At 39.0% G+C, this 18288-nt stretch overlaps 1 protein-coding gene across 1 annotated transcript in view; it reads left to right on the top strand.

Annotated features, from left to right (window-relative positions):
* The window catches only part of LOC122805622 (thioredoxin domain-containing protein 6-like), a 563041-nt gene that overhangs the window by 176967 nt on the left and 367786 nt on the right, over positions 1-18288 (top strand). Inside the window, exon 6 of the mRNA XM_044075878.1 lies at positions 15100-15216. Coding sequence (XP_043931813.1) covers positions 15100-15216 — 117 coding nt within the window. The remainder of the gene's footprint in view (positions 1-15099; positions 15217-18288) is intronic.

The following is an 18288-nucleotide window of genomic DNA, read 5'->3' as shown; positions in this document are numbered from 1 at the left end:
ATTCCCTTATTAGCATCAACAAAAAGTTGAGATCCCTCATCAAAACCTCCAAAGCCAGCTATGAAGGCAGAATTGTGGCAGACACTAAAAACAACCACAAAGCCTTCTACAGTTATATCAAGAATCTCCATGGCAATACCCAGATTGGCTCTGAGTTACTGCACAATGGTACCTTCTATACTGAGTCAACAGATATTGCCAACATACTGGCCGACAGATTCATTTCTAACTTTACCCCTCTCCCCCAATGGACCAATCACAATACTGGAAGAATGCTAGGCACCCAGCATTACTGCAGCACAGGTTATAGCTGCATTGTCCAAGGCCAAGAATACAGCTTCCATGGGACCTGACAATATCTCTGGCTGTTTTCTACATGAACTACAAAGTGAACTGGAACCACACCTGTGTGCCCTGTTCAATCACAGCCTCCCCTCAGGCTTTCTCCCTACAGAATGGCGCACTTCTACAATCATCCCTCTCCATAAAGGGGGAGCGATTACAGACCCTGGGAATTATTGCCCCATTAGCCTGACAAGTCTGATATGTAAGGCTATGGAGCACATCATCATGGACCTAATTAACAAGGATATAGGGAATCACCAAACTCTGGATCCCACCCAATTTGGTTTTGTGAAGGGTAGATCATGCCTGCTCAACCTGGTTGACTTCTTTGAGTCAGTCACCAGAGCTGTGGATGAGGGCAAGGCAGTTCATACAGCCTACCTTGATCTGGCCAAGGCCTTTGATACCATTCCCCACTCAGGGATTATTGACAGACTAACCAAACTAGGCATCAGCCCCTATATCACTGGGTGGGTTGCAAACTGGCTCACAGATAGCACACACAATGTGAAAGTAGCAGAATCCAAGTCAGACTGTCGACCAGTTATGAGTGGAGTCCCACAGGGATCGGTCCTGGGTCTTCTTCTGTTTGGCATCTACTTCTCAAAAGTCCAGGCCAACACGGAGGGATACAAAAGATCCAAAAAGATACAAAATAGTAGTGATCACACCTTAAATAAAGAGCTTCAAATCAAAATTAAATGCAGAGGGGGGTTGGGAGGGTGGCATAATGGTTAAGGTGTTTGCCTTACAAACACAAGGTGCAGGGTTTGAGTCTCACAAGGGATAATTGGCTAGGCTTACAATGGCTCGCAAGGGCAGTTAGCTTAGTACTAACCTATGAACCTATGAACCTATGAACCAGAGATGAGTGATACTCAGAGAAATGCAGACCACACAAACACTTCAGATAACTACAGATATTTCTAAATAAAATAGCCGAATTTCTTACACTGATAAGGAGTGATTTCACAAAGTACAGTGATTTCAAAGAGTATTTGTGCTATGGAGACTTATTTGGCAAAATGCAGTTATTTCAACAAGTTTGTTGTGCTCCTGGGCATAATTACAAGTACTGGCATAAAGTTCTGGCATATATATACATATTTGTGCGTGTGTATGTCCTTTCATAATTTCAAGCACCTTCACTACAGTGTATTGATATGGTAGAGGCATTTCGTAGACCAGGTCCACTTGTGTTTGATCATAATATAGAAGAGAATTGAAAAGTATTCGAGCAAGATTACGATATTTTCATACAAGCAGCTTTTTCTGACAAAGATGCACATATGAGGGTATTCATTTTGTTTAACTTAGATGGGTCAGAAGCCATTGAAAGCAAGCATTCATTTGTGTATGCACCAGAAGTATATGCAGGAGAGGAGGAAAACAACCATATTGTGGTGCCAGCTGAATCAAGGAAGGATCCCAAGTTCTTAAAACATAAATTTCGACAAATGTGCAACCCCAGACAAATGTTACATTAGAGAGGCAGTTGTTTTATACAAGAGTGCAGAAGCCAGGTTAAAAATTTTGCAGCTTGTATCACTGATTTGAGAAATAAAGCTAAAACGTGCAGATTTGGTGACTTGAAAGATGAGTTAATAAAGGACAGACATATGTGTGGTGTTAATAGTCCTATAGTGAGAAAGATTTTGCTTTGTGACACTGATTTAATGTTAAGCAAAGCCATAGACAATTGTCAAATCCATGCACTCACAGAAAGGCACATAAATATGCTTGCAAGTGATAAAAGCATAGTTTCAACACCCTCTAGAGTGAACGCAGACAGCATGCAACACATGGCAAGTAAGAACAGGCCTAAGCACATGGCAGCAGCAACCTCTGTTGTTTTGACAGGGAAAGCCCATAGCTTTCAAGCAAGTTCCAAGACTAGCTCAGTAAAAAGAGCATGCTCAGTACAGTATAAGGGTGAATCAGCAAAACCCTAGTCAAGTCTTATTAACTGTCGTAATTGTGGTACCAATCATGAATCTAAAAGAGGGAAGTGCTTAGCATTTGGTCAGCAATGCCACAAATGTCAAAAATGGAACCATTTTCAAAAGTTTTGTAAATCAAGCAAGCCTCATTCAGTTATTAAGAAAGGTCACTCAAAAAAGCAAGTGGATCATATAGAGAGCTGCAACCCTACTTTCTATGTAGATGATCAATGGTCGGTGAAAAGGTTAATGCAGTGGATTTGTTGGCAAAGAATGAAGTGTTTTGTACTGTCCTGATCAATGGTAAGCCCACGGAACTCAAAGTACACACTGGTTCAAAGTGTAATTTAATGTCAGCAGAAACATTTGCTAAAGTGAGGGCTGGTGAACAACTTAATTTGGTCAGTTGTATGAAGCTTGTGCTTATGGAGGTGAAGAGATTCAAACCAAAGGCTCAGTAGTGCTTTCATGCTATTTGGCTGGGAACAGTTACAGCTTGCAGTTTTATGTAGTCCGAAGACCTGTGTAGTCATTATTAGGTCTCAGAGACAGTTTAATAATGAAAATGCTTTCTTTTTTCCAAATAAGCCATCATGTAAGCACATGTCCCAGTTCCAGTTTTGCTGATGCTATTTTCTCAGAGTATGCTGATGTTTTTGACGACAAGCTAGGCAAACTTCCAGTTGTGTACTCCATCAAAGTAGACCCAAAGGTCAGTTCAGTGGTCAGACCAGCAAGGAGAGTTCCAATAGCTATGCAGGACAAAGTTAAGGTCCATTCAGACAAAAACGGTGCAGCAAGGTGTGATTTGTTCAGTCACAGAACCAACTGAGTGGGTGTCTTCCATGGCAGATGCTCATAAGAAAAGTTCAGATGAAATCAGAATATGTATTGATCCAAGAGACATGAACAAGGCATTAAAAACACCTCAGCATCCTATGAGTACAGTCAAGGAGATCGCTGCCCTCATGCCAAATGCCATTGTTTTTTCTGTCTTAGATGCAAATATTTAATTTTGGCAAGTAATGCTTGATCGCAAATCTTCACAGCTGACTACATTCAGTACCACATTTGGTAGATACAGATTCCTCAGGATGCCTTTTGGAATAAATTCTGCCAGTGAAGTCTTTTGTTGTGCAATGGAGCAAAGTTTTTCAGGCTACCCGTGTGCAATAATAGTTGATGATTTACTGGTTGGAGGTAATGGTGAAGCACAGCATGACAGAAGCCTCAGGAAAGTTTTGGACAGAACGTATGAAGTGAACTTAAAGCTCAATCCTCTGAAACGCAAATTAAGACTACCAGAAGTTACTTATGTAGGTCATTTATTTACCGGTACAGGCTTACGACTGGATCCTTCTAAAGAAGCAGCCATTCTTGAGATGCCAGCTCCAGACAATGTCCAGGCCTTAGTGTTTACTTGGTATGGTTAACTATTCGGGCAGATTTATCCCTGACTTTAGTGAGTTATCAGCACCTTTAAGAGAGCTGACATGCAAAAACGTTGCCTGGTCATGGTCAGAACAAAAGCAGACAGCATTTGATAACCTCAAACAGCAAATTGCTAACCTTCCTACATTAAGATACAATGATATCCACAAACAAGTAGTTCTTTCTTGTAATGCTTCAAAGTTCGGTCTTGGTGCAGTTATTCTTCAAGAAGGCAGACCTGCTGCCTATTCATCTAGAACTCTTACCCAAACTGAGATGCATATGCTCTAATTGAGAGGGAACTTTTGGCAATTCAATTATGTTTGCATGTTCAAAGTTCCCTGATTATATTTATGGCCGAGCTATCCAGATAGAAATTGACCATCAACCTCTAGTCACTATTTTAAAGAAACCTATGCATTCCGCTCCCACAAGACTACAAAGAATGATGCTCAAATTGCAAAAGTACAATTTTAAAATGGTATATACAAAGGGTAAACTTTTTTATCTGGGTGATAGCTTATCCAGATCGCCCAGAAATACCACAGAACAGCTTGATGCAGACAATTTTGGCTTTGATGTCATGGAAGTGGTAATTTTTCTTGATGAGCTGATAGAGCATACAAAGACTGATCCAATTTTGCAAAAGCTCAACCACTTCATCAGTGTAGGATGGCCGTCAAAGCAATCCTGTGTACCACCAGAAGTACAACCTTACTTTCCATACAGATGATGAGATGCTGATAGATGATGGTATAATTTTCAAAGGTCCAAAAGTTATTGTTCCTACTTCCTTACAACATGAATACATTCAGATGTTGCATCATGGCCACCCAGGTTCCGATTCTACCAAAAGAAGGGCAACAGGACTAGTATTTTAGCCTTCTCTATCGAAAGACATCGATAAAGTGCTTTCTTCTTGCCCAGTGTGCAACAGTACTAAGCCGCATTTGCAAAAAGAGTCACTTCAGCTAAGCCAAATTCCTGAACTACCTTGGTCAACAGTAGCAACTGACATATTTCAGTGGAACAAGTCAGCATTACTTAGTGTTGGTAGACTCTTATTTTAAACTGGTTTGAGATTGATTTGGTACCTAAACTAACATCCAGTGCTGTTATTACTATGAAGAAACGTCATTTCTCAATCCATGGTAGTCCACACAAAGTTATTTTTGACAATGGTTTTCAGTTTACTAGTCAATTGTTTCAGAGATTTGCTGAAGAGTGGGACATTATCCATGTTACTAGCAGTCCTGAATATCCACAGTCAAACAACCTTGCTGAAAATGCAGTACAGAGTGCAAAGCAATTACTAGAGAGGTCAAGGTTCATAGGTTCATAGGTTGGTACTAGGCTATCGGCCCTAGGGCCTATACAAGCCTAGCCATAACAATTCCCTGGCTATTTCCTCCCAGAATATTTACATCCCTGGTCCCCTGTCTAGCAGGGCGACTGACATGATCCCCGGGGTGAATTTCCTATCTCCCATCCAGTCATCAAGGTTCCTTTTGAAGAGGGCCAAAGAGGCGCTCAGCTTGACATGTATGGGCAGTGTATTCCAGAGTTTGGGGAGTCTCTGGGTCAGGAACCTATCCCTCCAGCATGTTTTGTTCATTGTGATGACCAGGTTTAGATCCCTGGAGCATGTGGCTCTGAGGGATTGGAATTTCTTTAAGTGTAGCATGTGCAACAGAGATCGCCTCTGAGTAGGTGATATGTGACAGAGTATAGCTGGAGTTTTTTTAGACGGTCAACATAGGGCAGCTGCTTTAAGCTTGTGATTCTTTTAGTGAGGTATTTCTGTGGCCTTTCCAGTTGTTGCAGATGTCTTGTGAGGTACATACCAAACGGGGCGTTGTACTCTATAATGGGTCTAATGAGGGATGAGTACAGTGGGACAATGACCTCCTTTTTCTGGATAAAAAGCTCTTAGTGATGAGGTGTGCCACATAGAAGGATTTCCTGACTGTTGTGGCAATGTGGTTATCGAAGATGAGACCACTGTTCACCTGTGTCATTAAGTTTCTTATCACATTTTCAGTGTTTAGTGTACTGCCACCTAGATGGTAATTCATGGGTACATGCTTTTTCCCAAAGGGGATAACTATACATGTCTTGGCATTGAGCTTGAACCCATGGCTCTGGCACCAAGCATCTGTTTCTGTAAGGCCCTTTTGCAGAATATCCACATCATTTGGGGATTCAATAATGGCTCCCAGTTTGCAGTCATCTGTGAACTTTGTTAGCCAGAGTCCCTTAGTGCTGGCCTGTACTTCAGAGATGTAGATGCCAAACAAGAGCTGTCCCAGGATGGAACCCTGGAGCTGGATTTTGAGTCAGCTAATTTTACAGTGTGGGTTCTGTCAGTAAGCCAGTTGGCAACCCATCAAGTGATGTAGGGATTAATGCCCAGCTTAGTAAGTTTATCTATGATTCCAGAGTGGGGGGTGGTGTTGAAGGCCTTGGTGAGGTCCAGATAGGCTGTGTGGACCGCCTTGCCCTCGTCCACGGCTCTGGAGACTGATTCGAAGAAGTCAAACAGGTTGAGGAGACAAGATTGGCCCTTTACGAAACCAAACTGGGTGGGGTCCAGTGTTTGAAGGCTGCCAATGTCTTTGTTTATAAGTTCCATGATAATGCGTTCCATGGCTTTACAGATCAGGCTCGTCAGACTGATGGGATGATAGTTCCTGGGATCCAAGATGGATCCCTCCTTGTGGAGTGGGATAACTGTAGCTTTGCGCCACTCATTGAGCACGAAGCCTGAGGTGAGGCTATGATTAAACATGACACTTAGGTGAGGTGCCAGTTCATTTTGTAGTTCATGTAGTACACAATCCGGGATGTCGTCTGGTCCCATGGATGCTGTATTCTTAGGTTTGGAGAATGCATTTTTTACCTATGTGGCCGTGATTACCGGAATTTGGCAATCTTTTGGTATTGAGATGGGCTCCTTAGGGGGTGAGAGGGGGTTGAAGTTGGCACTGAATCGATCTGCCAGGATATTGGCAATATCCTTGGGATCAGTATATTTAATGCCATTCTGTTGTAGCTCAGAGCAGATCTGAGCATTGCCATTTGGATTCTTGACATAACTATAGAATGCCTTGTGGTGTGACAATACCAATGTGCATATAAATAGTGAGCACATGCAGACAGTAGTGCCATTTTGAGAGAACAGCTAGAGTGTTAACATGTATGAGTGTGGTAGTCAGTCTGTTTATAAGTTTATTTAAGTTTAAGTTACAAAGCCTCATTTCTGATGTGTTTGTATGTAATAAACGTGCTTGAACTGAACCCACGAATGTTTGTCTGTTTTAGTCTGACCAGACGACATCTAGTGCACTGTCAACATTTTGAGAGATACGTATGGCAGTCCATTAAATAAGAGAAGGTTTAACATAGAGAGCATATTCCTTGTAGTGAGAGACTGTGATTATGAACAGAGGTGGTATATCTCTGCTGAATGATTATTGGGATATGAGTGGCAAGAGGCTCGGTTGCTAAGGCACTTGCCCAGCAGGGTAAAACTGCATCTATTTGAAGTGTTAGTAATGACCCAGTCTCATAATATAATGGCCCACACTGTCTTGTTCCTGAATTCTCTGTATCATATAAGGCTCCTGACATCCAAACATTTTCATTTAGTGCCTCCATGACAGTTTTAGAAATGGTGATAAAAGTGTCTTTCATATTTTTTGAAATCCCTTTATTATTTTTGAGCATTATGCAATATGCTGAAAAGTCATCTTATTTATTTATTTATTTATTTATTTATTTTACATTTGTTAACCAGGAAATTTCAACTGGACCAGGTCCATTTACAGTGGAGGCCCGGGGAGAAAAGCTCCGAAACATTGTTACAAAAAAAAACGCTGCATCTTCACTCAACCCCACGCAAGTGAGACAGGGTGCATAGACCAAACCAAATATCTTCAGAAGCACCAAAAAAAGTCCAGCACCATTTGGGAAATAGATAAAATTTAAGATTTAATGTGACAAAACACCATACTGGTTTCGGCAAAACTTACAGCCCTCTTCAGTGGATTAACTGACATGAATCCATTACACATTTAAATAGTATCAAGTTAAACCATAATCAAAGCTGATTGGTAGGTGCCAGAATTAACTTAATTCATTGAGGCCGGGCTTAAACAGAGCCCCCAGCCTGACAATCCAACCAGATTTGTTATTATTTAATATAGAATGCCAACCTGCTTTATTGGATTTATGTTCCTGGATTTTATCAATGATTGTGAATTGAAATTTAGTAGTGACATGGGTCATTGTATGTTTGTAGAGAGCATTAGATATTCTTTTAGTTCTTATGTCACTAAGATGTTCTCTAATCCTATGTTTTAATGGCCTAGATGTTTGCCCTACATAAAAAGCAGAGCAAAAACAGGTGGCTAAATAAATGTCCCAGTCACTGCTAAAGTTGCCGAAGCATCTGATTTTAAATATGTAGGGTGTTGCTGCTGGTGAATTCCTTTGTTTTGCATACATATATACAAGAACTACAGTAGCCACTGGGGTTACTGCCCACTAACTTCTCCCCAAATAAAGTGACTTGTTGTGTGGTGGTAGGGGTAAAATGTTTACAGTGGGTTAAATGTGAATTTATGGTACGACCTCTTCTATAAGAGAAGAGACATTGTGGGGAAAGCATACCATCTAATTTCTCATTGACCAACAAGATGTCCCAATGATTGTTAATAATATTTATGAAGCCATCTGTATTGCATCCATATGTTGTAACCAAATGAATGGGTTGGGGAGATTGTCCATCCCTTCCCTTGGATCCCTTACCATAAGTTAACAAATTCTTCCTATCTTGTTCAGTGACAAAGGAGCATGCCCTGTTGATATTGTTTGCATGATAACCCCTGTTTAGAAATCTTTGGGAAAGATCATTTTTACTGGTGTTATAGGCTGCATCTGATGAACAAATACGCTTAATGCATAGAAATTGGGATTTTGGGATGTTCCGGATGATGTGGAAGGGGTGATGACTGGAAGCATGTATTAAGGTGTTGAATTGTGGGAATTTTCCATAAACCTTCATCTCAAGTGTATGGTCATCCTGACGTAAAATATGACCGTCCAGGAATGTGATTTCTTTGTAGTTATAATTAAGCGTGAAATGTATTCCCCATTTGTTTTCATTTAAATATTCTACAAATTCATCTGCATACCACCATCCCCCCTCCACACCATCCAACAATCGTCTCGATGACATCTCCAAATATCCATGTTATCTAAACATATTTTATGGTTCTCATCATATATCAATTGTTCTTTGATATAGCCCATAAAGAGGTCTGCGTATATGGGAGAGAAAGACGCTCCCATAGCCGTACCACTTAACTGTCAGTAACATTTCCAATGGAAGTAAAAAACATTCTTGGTAAGAACCTGTTCAGCTAAGCAAACAAGAAGAGTGTTAAAACCGGGAGTATATAACTCAGCTTTGTTCAGCCAGAATGGAATAGCTTCCAATCCTGCCCAATGTGGGATATTGGTGTATCAGGCAGTAACCTCCAATGTGCATAGAAGCCAACCTGGTTCCAACTGTGTGTCATTTATAATGTTAAGAAACTGGGTGGTGTCTTTAATTCTGGATCTGACCAGAGGAAGAATTGGTTGTAAGTATTCCATAAAAAAGGCAGATAATGGTTCCATCAAAGATCCTCGACCTGAAACAATCGGTCTACCTGGTGGTTTGGGAGGATGTTTATGTATTTTGTGGAGTAGGTATAGATATTGTGACCTAGGATCTTGGACTGTCAATTGATAACCTGTCCTCTGATCAATGATTCCTTCTTCCTGTGCCAGTTTTAAAAAAGGCATCAATTTCTTGTTTGAACCTGAATGTTGGGTCCAGGGGCATATGTATGTAAAATTTATTATTGGACAGTTGTGTTATAGCTTCTGTTTCATACATGTTCCAGTCCAGGATGACCACTGCCCCCCCCCCCTTTGTCAGCTGGTAAAATGACGAGGTCATGGTTATTGTTGAGTTTATGTAAGGCATCCCGTTCTTGTTTGGTGAGATTCTGTTTATTACTGGTGTATATATTCATGTTAAAGTGCAAATCTTTGAGCACACATTCTTTAAAGACTGAGACATGTTTGTCCATGGGAGGTATAAAATTGGATTTATGGAAATGAAATCCAGTAGATCTTTGAGATTGATTTGAGTCTGAAAAGAATAATTTTAGGTTAAGAATTCTGCAAAATTCATAAATATCATTAACAAAAGCATGTTCAGCCAGAAAAAAGTTGGAACAAAATTCAATCCTTTGTTCAATAATTTTATTTCAACATCTGACAAAGATTTGGAAGAAATCTTATGAATATCATTACTGTTTAATGTGTCAGGATCTTGTCCAAAAGTTGTTGGATGTTGTGTACCTCTCCGGTGTTTCCTACCCCCCCCCATGTTTCTTGCCCCTAAAGGGTCAGTACTAGGTTTCCTCTTCGCTACTGGAGATTCCTCAGTGGAGATAGGATCGATATCCATGGCTGAAGATGAGTCATCCCCTGATGTCCCCCCATGGGTGTGACTTCTATTCCTAAGTATGGATCTGTGTCTTTTTTTATTGATTTGTTTATTCCCCAAATCTTGGAATCTAACACTCTTGTTTGTCTTTTCGGCTTTTCCTGATTAGGGGTCGCCACAATGGAACTCTGGTCCGCTAATGATTGTCAGTAGATTTTTATGGTGCCATGTTGCTAGCCCAACGCCAAACCTTCAGCGAAGGCACACCCATTCATGCATGTCTTTCGGAGGCCACTCGACCATGGGAAGGACATGCAGACTCCACACAGAAGGCACTCCGTCCGAGAATCGAACAGGAAAACCTCTTGCTGTGAGGCAACAACGCTACCGCTGGAATCTAACACTCTTGTTTGAACCAAATGGTTTACCTCTGTCATAATCTGAAATGTCTCTATTGAATTTTTGTGTTTTCCTCTTTGTCAGTTGTTGTTCTAGAGCTGAAAGGCCTGTGGCCAATGCATTCAAATGTTTACTAAAGAAGGATTCTCCTTCATATATTCTAGCTTCCTCACAGTTGTTAGTTACTTCAACAATGTTTAAATCTATGGTTCTTTCATAATATGAAATGGGGGCATCCACAAATAGCATAGAAACTTTGTATTAGGTCTGGGCCCAATCTTGGGATAATTTCTCATCTATCTGACTAACCAAAGGTTGGGTGCAAACCCTCAAACCTCTATGGGTGATATCCTTTAATTTATATGCTTTAAAAAGCTTCAAACGCCAAATGTTAAATCTGAGTGTTCTCATACTTTTTGTGGGTTTTTGAAATAATGTCCCACAAAGACAATCAGGATTGTCCTTATCCAAATCCAGAATTGTAATGTCTGAACTTAATGACTGTAATCCAAAAAACATCATATTATCATGGTCCGCTGAGAGACCTTCCAACAGTTTTGTAAGATCCATGATTAATCCTATATGTGAATGAACCAACTAACACTGTGTTCCTGTGGCCAAAATAGTGTGGCTTAAGACCAAAAATTACTTCTCCAACTCAGATACAACAAGAGTTGCTTATGGTATACAACTATTTATCAAAAATAAGTGACATCAGCAATGTTTCCAATTTTTGATCTACAAAAACATGAGCATATCAATGTTGTAGATCTTGGGTAAAGAACTCAATAATTGGACAGTCCACGAATCAAATGATGGACTGAATGCAAAGTGCAGCCAGCTAGGGTCCATAAAAAGTTACATTAATTATGTGCCAATTAAAAATGTTAAACCCAAAATTCAAAATCTATCAAAATGGAGCTACTACACCCTAAAGCAATGATAATGCCTCAAACAATGATAAAGGGAATGCAATAACTGGGAATCTGACTGTTGGAATACTAAATAAATCAAACACAAATGTTCAATTTTAAAAAAAGGCCGACATTCATCTCTGCCCAATAGGTCACTACTAATTAGTTGTAAGGCATAATATTGTCCATATAAAAACCAAGAGCTATAGCACAAGAAGTGAATTTTTATATAGGAGTTGACTTTTGTCTCAACTCAAACCTACAATAAGCTCATAAGCTAACTTTTTGTCTTCACTTTTTGGAATTTTGTTCCAACTTTTTTGTGGCTGAACATGCTTTTGTCAATGATATTCATGAATTTTGGAGAATTCTTAACCTCAAATTATTCTTTTCAGACTCAAATCAATCTCAAAGATCTACTGGATTTAATTTCCATAAATCCAATTTTATACCTCCCATAGACAAACATGTCTCAGTCTTTAAAGAATGTGTGCTCAAAGATTTGCACTTTAACATGAATATATACACCAGTAATAAACAGAATCTCACCAAACAAGAACGGGATGCTTTACATAAATTCAGCAACAAACATGACCTCGTCATTTTATCAGATGTCAAAGGGGGGGCAGTGGTGGTCATCATGGACTGGAACATGTATGAAACAGAAGCTATAACACAACTGTCCAATAATAAATTTTACATGCATATGCCCCTGGACCCAATATTCAGGTTCAAACAAGAAATTGATGTCTTTTTAAAACTGGCACAGGAAGAAGGGATCATTGATCAGAGGACAGGTTATCAATTGACTGTCCAAGATCCTAGGTTACAGTATCTATACCTACTCCCCAAAATACATAAACATCCTACCAAACCACCAGTTAGACTGATTGTTTCGGGTTGAGGATCTTTGATGGAACCATTATCTGCCTTTCTTATGGAATACTTACAACCACTTCTTCCTCTGGTCAGATCCAGAATTAAAGACACCACCCAGTTTCTTAACATTATAAATGACACACAGTTGGAACCAGGTTGGCTTGTATGCACATTGGACGTTACTGCCTGATACACCAATATCCCACATTGGGCAGGATTGGAAGCTATTCAATTCTGGATGAACAAAGCTGAGTTATATACTCCTGGTTTTAACACTCTTCTTGTTTGCTTAGCTGAACAGGTTCTTACCAAGAATGTTTTTTACTTCCATGGGAGATGTTATTGGCAGTTAAGAGGTACGGCTATGGGATTGTCTGTCGCTCCCATTTATGCAGACCTCTTTATGGGCTACATCAAAGAACAAATGCTATATGATGAGAACCATAACATATTTTTAGATAACATGGATATTTTGGAGACGTTATCTAGACGATTGTTGGATGGTGTGGAGGGGGGGGGGGGTGCTGGATATGCAGAGAAATTTGTAGAATATTTAAATGAAAACAAATGGGGAATACATTTCATATTTAATTATGACTACAAAGAAATCACATTCCTGGACGTTCATATTTTACGTCAGGATGACCATACACTTGAGACGAAGGTTTATAGAAAATTCCCCCAATTCAACACCTTACTACATGCTTCCAGTCATCACCCCTTCCACATCATCCGGAACATCCCAAAATCCCAATTTCTACGCATTAAGTGTATTTGTTCATCAGATGCAGCCTATAACACCAGTAAAAATGATCTTTCCCAAAGATTTCTAAACAGGGGTTATCATGCAAACAATATCAAAAGGGCATGCTCCTTTGCCACTGAACAAGATAGGAAGAATTTGCTAACTTATGGTAAGGGATCCAAGGGAAGGGATGGACAATCTCCCCAACCCATTTGTTTGGTTACAACATTTGGATGCAATACAGATGGCTTCATAAATATTATCAACAATCATTGGGACATCCTGTTTGTCAATGAGAAATTAGCTGGTATGCTTTCCCCACAATGTCTCTTCTCTTATAGAAGAGGTTGTACCATAAATTCACATTTAACCCACTATAAACATTTTACCCCTACTGCCACACAACAAGTCACTTTATTTGGGGAGAAGTTAGTGGGCAGCAACCCCTGTGGCCACTGTAGTTCTTGTATACATGTGTGCAAAACAAAGGAATTCACCAGCAGCAACACCCCACATATTTTCAAAATCAGATGCTTCGGCAACTGAGGAAGTGCTGGGTCATTTATTTGGCCACCCGTTTTTTCTCTGCTTTTTATGTGGGGTAAAGATCTAGGCCATTAAAACATAGGATTCGTGAACATCTTAGTGACATAAGAACTAAAAGAATATCTAATGCTCTCTACAAACATACAATGACCCATGTCACTGCTAAATTTCAATTCACAATCATTGATAAAATCCAGGGACATAAATCCAATAAAGCAGGTTGGCATTCTATATTAAATAATAAAGAATCTAGTTGGATTGTCAGGCCAGGGGCTCTGTTTAAGCCCGGCCTCAATTAATTAATTTAATTCTGGCACGTACCAATCAGTTTTGATTATAGTTTAACTTGATACTCTTTAAATGTGTAATGGATTCATGTCAGTTAATGCACTGAAGAAGGCTGTAAGTTTTGCCGAAACCGGTATGATGTTTTGTCACATTAAATCTTTAAATTTTATCTATGTCCCAAATGGTGCTGGACTTTCTTACAAAAAAAAAAAAAAAAAAAACACAAGAGAAGCAAATTTATACCATGTTATACAAAGGTCATTTAAATAATACAACATGGAGTTAGACATTTTTCCAGACAAACACTGAAAATATATAAAATAAATTGGAAAAAGACATTTTCCAGGAGAAACAGTCAGGAATTCCATTTAATGTGCAGGTGTATAATGACTGTGACAAAAAGAGGAGCAATCGCCCGCTATGAGAAGTAGCAACTAATAGCCAGAGTTACTGGCTGGGTTTAATACTGTAGAGGGTTAAAGTGAGTAGCTTGGAAGTTGGAAAAAGAAGGGGGAAGATGAGAGAGTAAAGGTTAAGTGATACAAGGACATAATCACCTGAAATTAGTTATATTACACAGGGTCTCCCTGGGTAGAACAGGTTCCTTGTTATATACGACTTCTAAATTTTACTATTGACAGCAACCTAAGAATGTTCCTTTACTTGATCTTTAGCTTGTTTAAGGTGTCATGTGACTGTTAACTGACAGAACCTTTGTTCCTATCAGTAGTACTTGTTCAGTATAACATAGCATTGTAGCTCCACTTAAACATGTTATGACATCCCGAAACACATGTAACTGATGTTGCATTTAAGAGGGAATGAACTATTCATTGTCAAGAGCTGTTATATGGTAATTTTTTTCAGCAGAATACTGTTGAGATGACAAATAAACAATAATATATAAGAAACGTTACCCGTTGTCTGTTTTTTGTTTGATTATTTGTCCAAAGGAAGCATTAACTCTGTAAAGTAATTACAGTTGATTTGATCTGAGTGCAGCATGTATTTTCAAAACAAACTGCCCTAAGATGGCTCATGTAATTTTTCATAGTCTCTATCTCACTATCTCTTACTCTTTCTCTTTGTCTCTCATTTCAAACTTCCCAGGGAGGTGAACTTGTAGCTGTTGTTAGAGGGGCAAATGCACCACTACTGCAAAAAGTAATTCTGGAACAACTCCAGGCAGAAAAAAAAGTATTAGAGTCTGGCGCAGAACGTAAAGTGGTAAGTTTTCAGATAATTGACTATAAAGTGAGAACAAGACATTAACAAATGTACTGACATCAGTCAAATTTATGGAGCTCTGATTGTTTAATGGAATACTCCTTAAAATTCCCAGCTGGTAAATTCAACAGGAATTTTAAGAAGCACATTTCTTGCATTGAGTGGTATCCTTTTAGATAAAATGGTAATGACATTTTTGTGCTCTGAGTTGTTCTAGTACATACAGTGACTAACCTAGATTATATAAATACAGCAAACAAATCCAACCAGCCCAAAATATGAACAGTTCTTAAACACAAGAAGCCCAGTGGAGAAGGTAACTGGAATAAAGGCAAGACCGCAACTAGATAAAATCCTCTGGTTTAATACAAAACGGTGAGCGCTTCCACAATGGTAACCATTGCTTCATCAGACAATTCATTCAAAGCACAACATATATATACTTTAATTCAAAACAAATCAACCAATCCTAGCACTCAAAAATTAATTACCCTAATTACATATCTCAATCAATTAAAATTAATTAATTAGGAATAAAAGCCTAGTAAAATAAAAGCATATGTATATACATATACTAGGATACATATTATTAATACATAAGTGCATGTGTAGTCATGGCTTATTCTAAGAAACAGTACATATATATGTACTTAATCTTATTTTTATCTTAACTTCCCAGATTTCAGTACTGGTTTCAAGGGAACACTATCATTTGGACCTAAGCCTCTATGTGCTCCCAGTCTCAAAATCCATTGCACTTCCATGTTTTCAGTGGTGTTAACTATTTCCCCATTCTAATATTAATATTCTGGACATGTAAAACTTGAAATAAAAATACATGGTCATTTCCCTTGGAAAGGGTATGCTTGGCTAGGGCACTATACTCTTGGCCCTTTCTGGTACAGTATAGGTGGTCCCTAATCCGTTCCCTAAGACGACGGTTGGTTTTACTAACGTAAACTTGGAAACATGTTACACAATGAGCCACATATACCACATTACTAATGTTACAGTCTGCTAAGTCCCTAAGCTCCCTGTTCCTGGGTGTTTAAAAAATCTAGACTCATCTACATAATTACAGTATGCACAATGCCCAGATCTATTGGTACCTTTCACTATATTGTCCTTCACACTTATTCTTCTTGGATAACACAACTGCTGCTTTAGATTTTTCTTATTTTTAAACACAAAGTGTGGTTGTCTGCCCACTATATTAGTGGTATTCTCATCAACCCACAACATATGCCAATTCTGATGAATAATGGTTTCAAATATTTCTACGTCCTTTGTATATGGTAAGACCATGTGAGTATAGGCTAATGTTCTGCCTTTAGTGCCTGTCCTTTCACTATACTCTCTATCAGAATACTAGGGTTTAGCTTTACCTTCTCTTTCTTTATACACTTTATAACATATCTTATTAATTTCTCGTTCATTATATCCTCTACTTAAGAAACCTGTTATTAAATTACTAAGTTCATTTTCATATACTTCCTCTTGACAGCATAAAACTGATATTCTCATTGCTTGCCCCCTGATAATGTTGGGGGGAAATACTTTGATTGTGCATGCTGTCCCTATGCAGGAAAGATGGTCTATAACATTGTTTCCTATGTAACTTAGTGAGCCATCTATCGCTTTCTTTGTAGATAATAATATCCAAAAAATCTAGACTTTTTCTGAACAATTCATTGTAAACTTTAAAAAGTCACTAGTAGTGTTAAGATGTGAGTGCAAAGACCTCAGTTGTTCCCCATTTCCTTTCCAAAAAATAAAAAGGTAATCTACAAAGCACCTATAGAAGTGAATACCTTCAACTTGCAGCTGACGCTCTGGCCTACCCAGTATCACTCCTGACTAACAGATCTCTGTCAGAGAGTTATGTTCCCACACTATGGAAAGTCTCACACATAATTAACAGATCTCTGTCAGAAAGTTATGTTCCCACACTGTGGAAAGTCTCACACATAATTAACAGATCTCTGTCAGAAAGTTATGTTCCCACACTGTGGAAAGTCTCACACATAATTAACAGATCTCTGTCAGAAAGTTATGTCCCCACACTATGGAAAGTCTCACACATAATTAACAGATCTCTGTCAGAAAGTTATGTTCCCACACTATGGAAAGTCTCACACATAATTAAACAGATCTCTGTCAGAAAGTTATGTTCCCACACTATGGAAAGTCTCACACATAATTAACAGATCTCTGTCAGGAAGTTATGTTCCCACACTATGGAAAGCCTCACAGAATTAACAGATCTCTTTCAGAAAGTTATGTTCCCACAATATGGAAAGACTCACACATAATTAACAGATATCTGACAGAAAGTTAAGTTCCCACACTATGTAAAGTCTCACACATAATTAACAGATCTCTGTCAGAAAGTTATGTTCCCACACTGTGGAAAGTCTCGCACATAATTAACAGATCTCTGTCAGAAAGTTATGTTCCCACACTGTGGAAAGTCTCACACATAATTAACAGATCTCTGCCAGGAAGTTATGTTCCCACACTGTGGAAAGTCTCACACATAATTAACAGATCTCTGTCAGGAAGTTATGTCCCCACACTGTGGAAAGTCTCACACATAATTAACAGATCTCTGTCAGGAAGTTATGTTCCCACACTGTGGAAAGTCTCACACATAATTAACAGATCTCTGTCAGGAAGTTATGTTCCCACACTGTGGAAAGTGTCACACATAATCAACAGATCTCTGTCAGGAAGTTATGTTCCCACACTGTGGAAAGTCTCACACATAATTAACAGATCTCTGTCAGAAAGTTACGTTCCCACACTGTGGAAAGTCTCACACATAATTAAGAGATCTCTGTCAGAAAGTTACGTTCCCACACTATGGAAAGTCTCACACATAATTAACAGATCTCAGTCAGAAAGTTATGTTCCCACACTATGGAAAGTCTCACACATAATTAACAGATCTCTGTCAGGAAGTTATGTTCCCACACCATGGAAAGTCTCACACATAATTAACAGATCTCTGTCAGAAAGTTATGTTCCCACACTATGGAAAGTCTCACACATAATTAACAGATCTCAGTCAGA

This window comes from Protopterus annectens, chromosome 6.part1 (assembly GCF_019279795.1).
Source record: "Protopterus annectens isolate FY-2018-M chromosome 6.part1, PAN1.0, whole genome shotgun sequence".
Lineage (NCBI taxonomy): Eukaryota > Metazoa > Chordata > Ceratodontiformes > Protopteridae > Protopterus > Protopterus annectens.
This window is presented reverse-complemented; position numbering and strand designations above follow the sequence as displayed.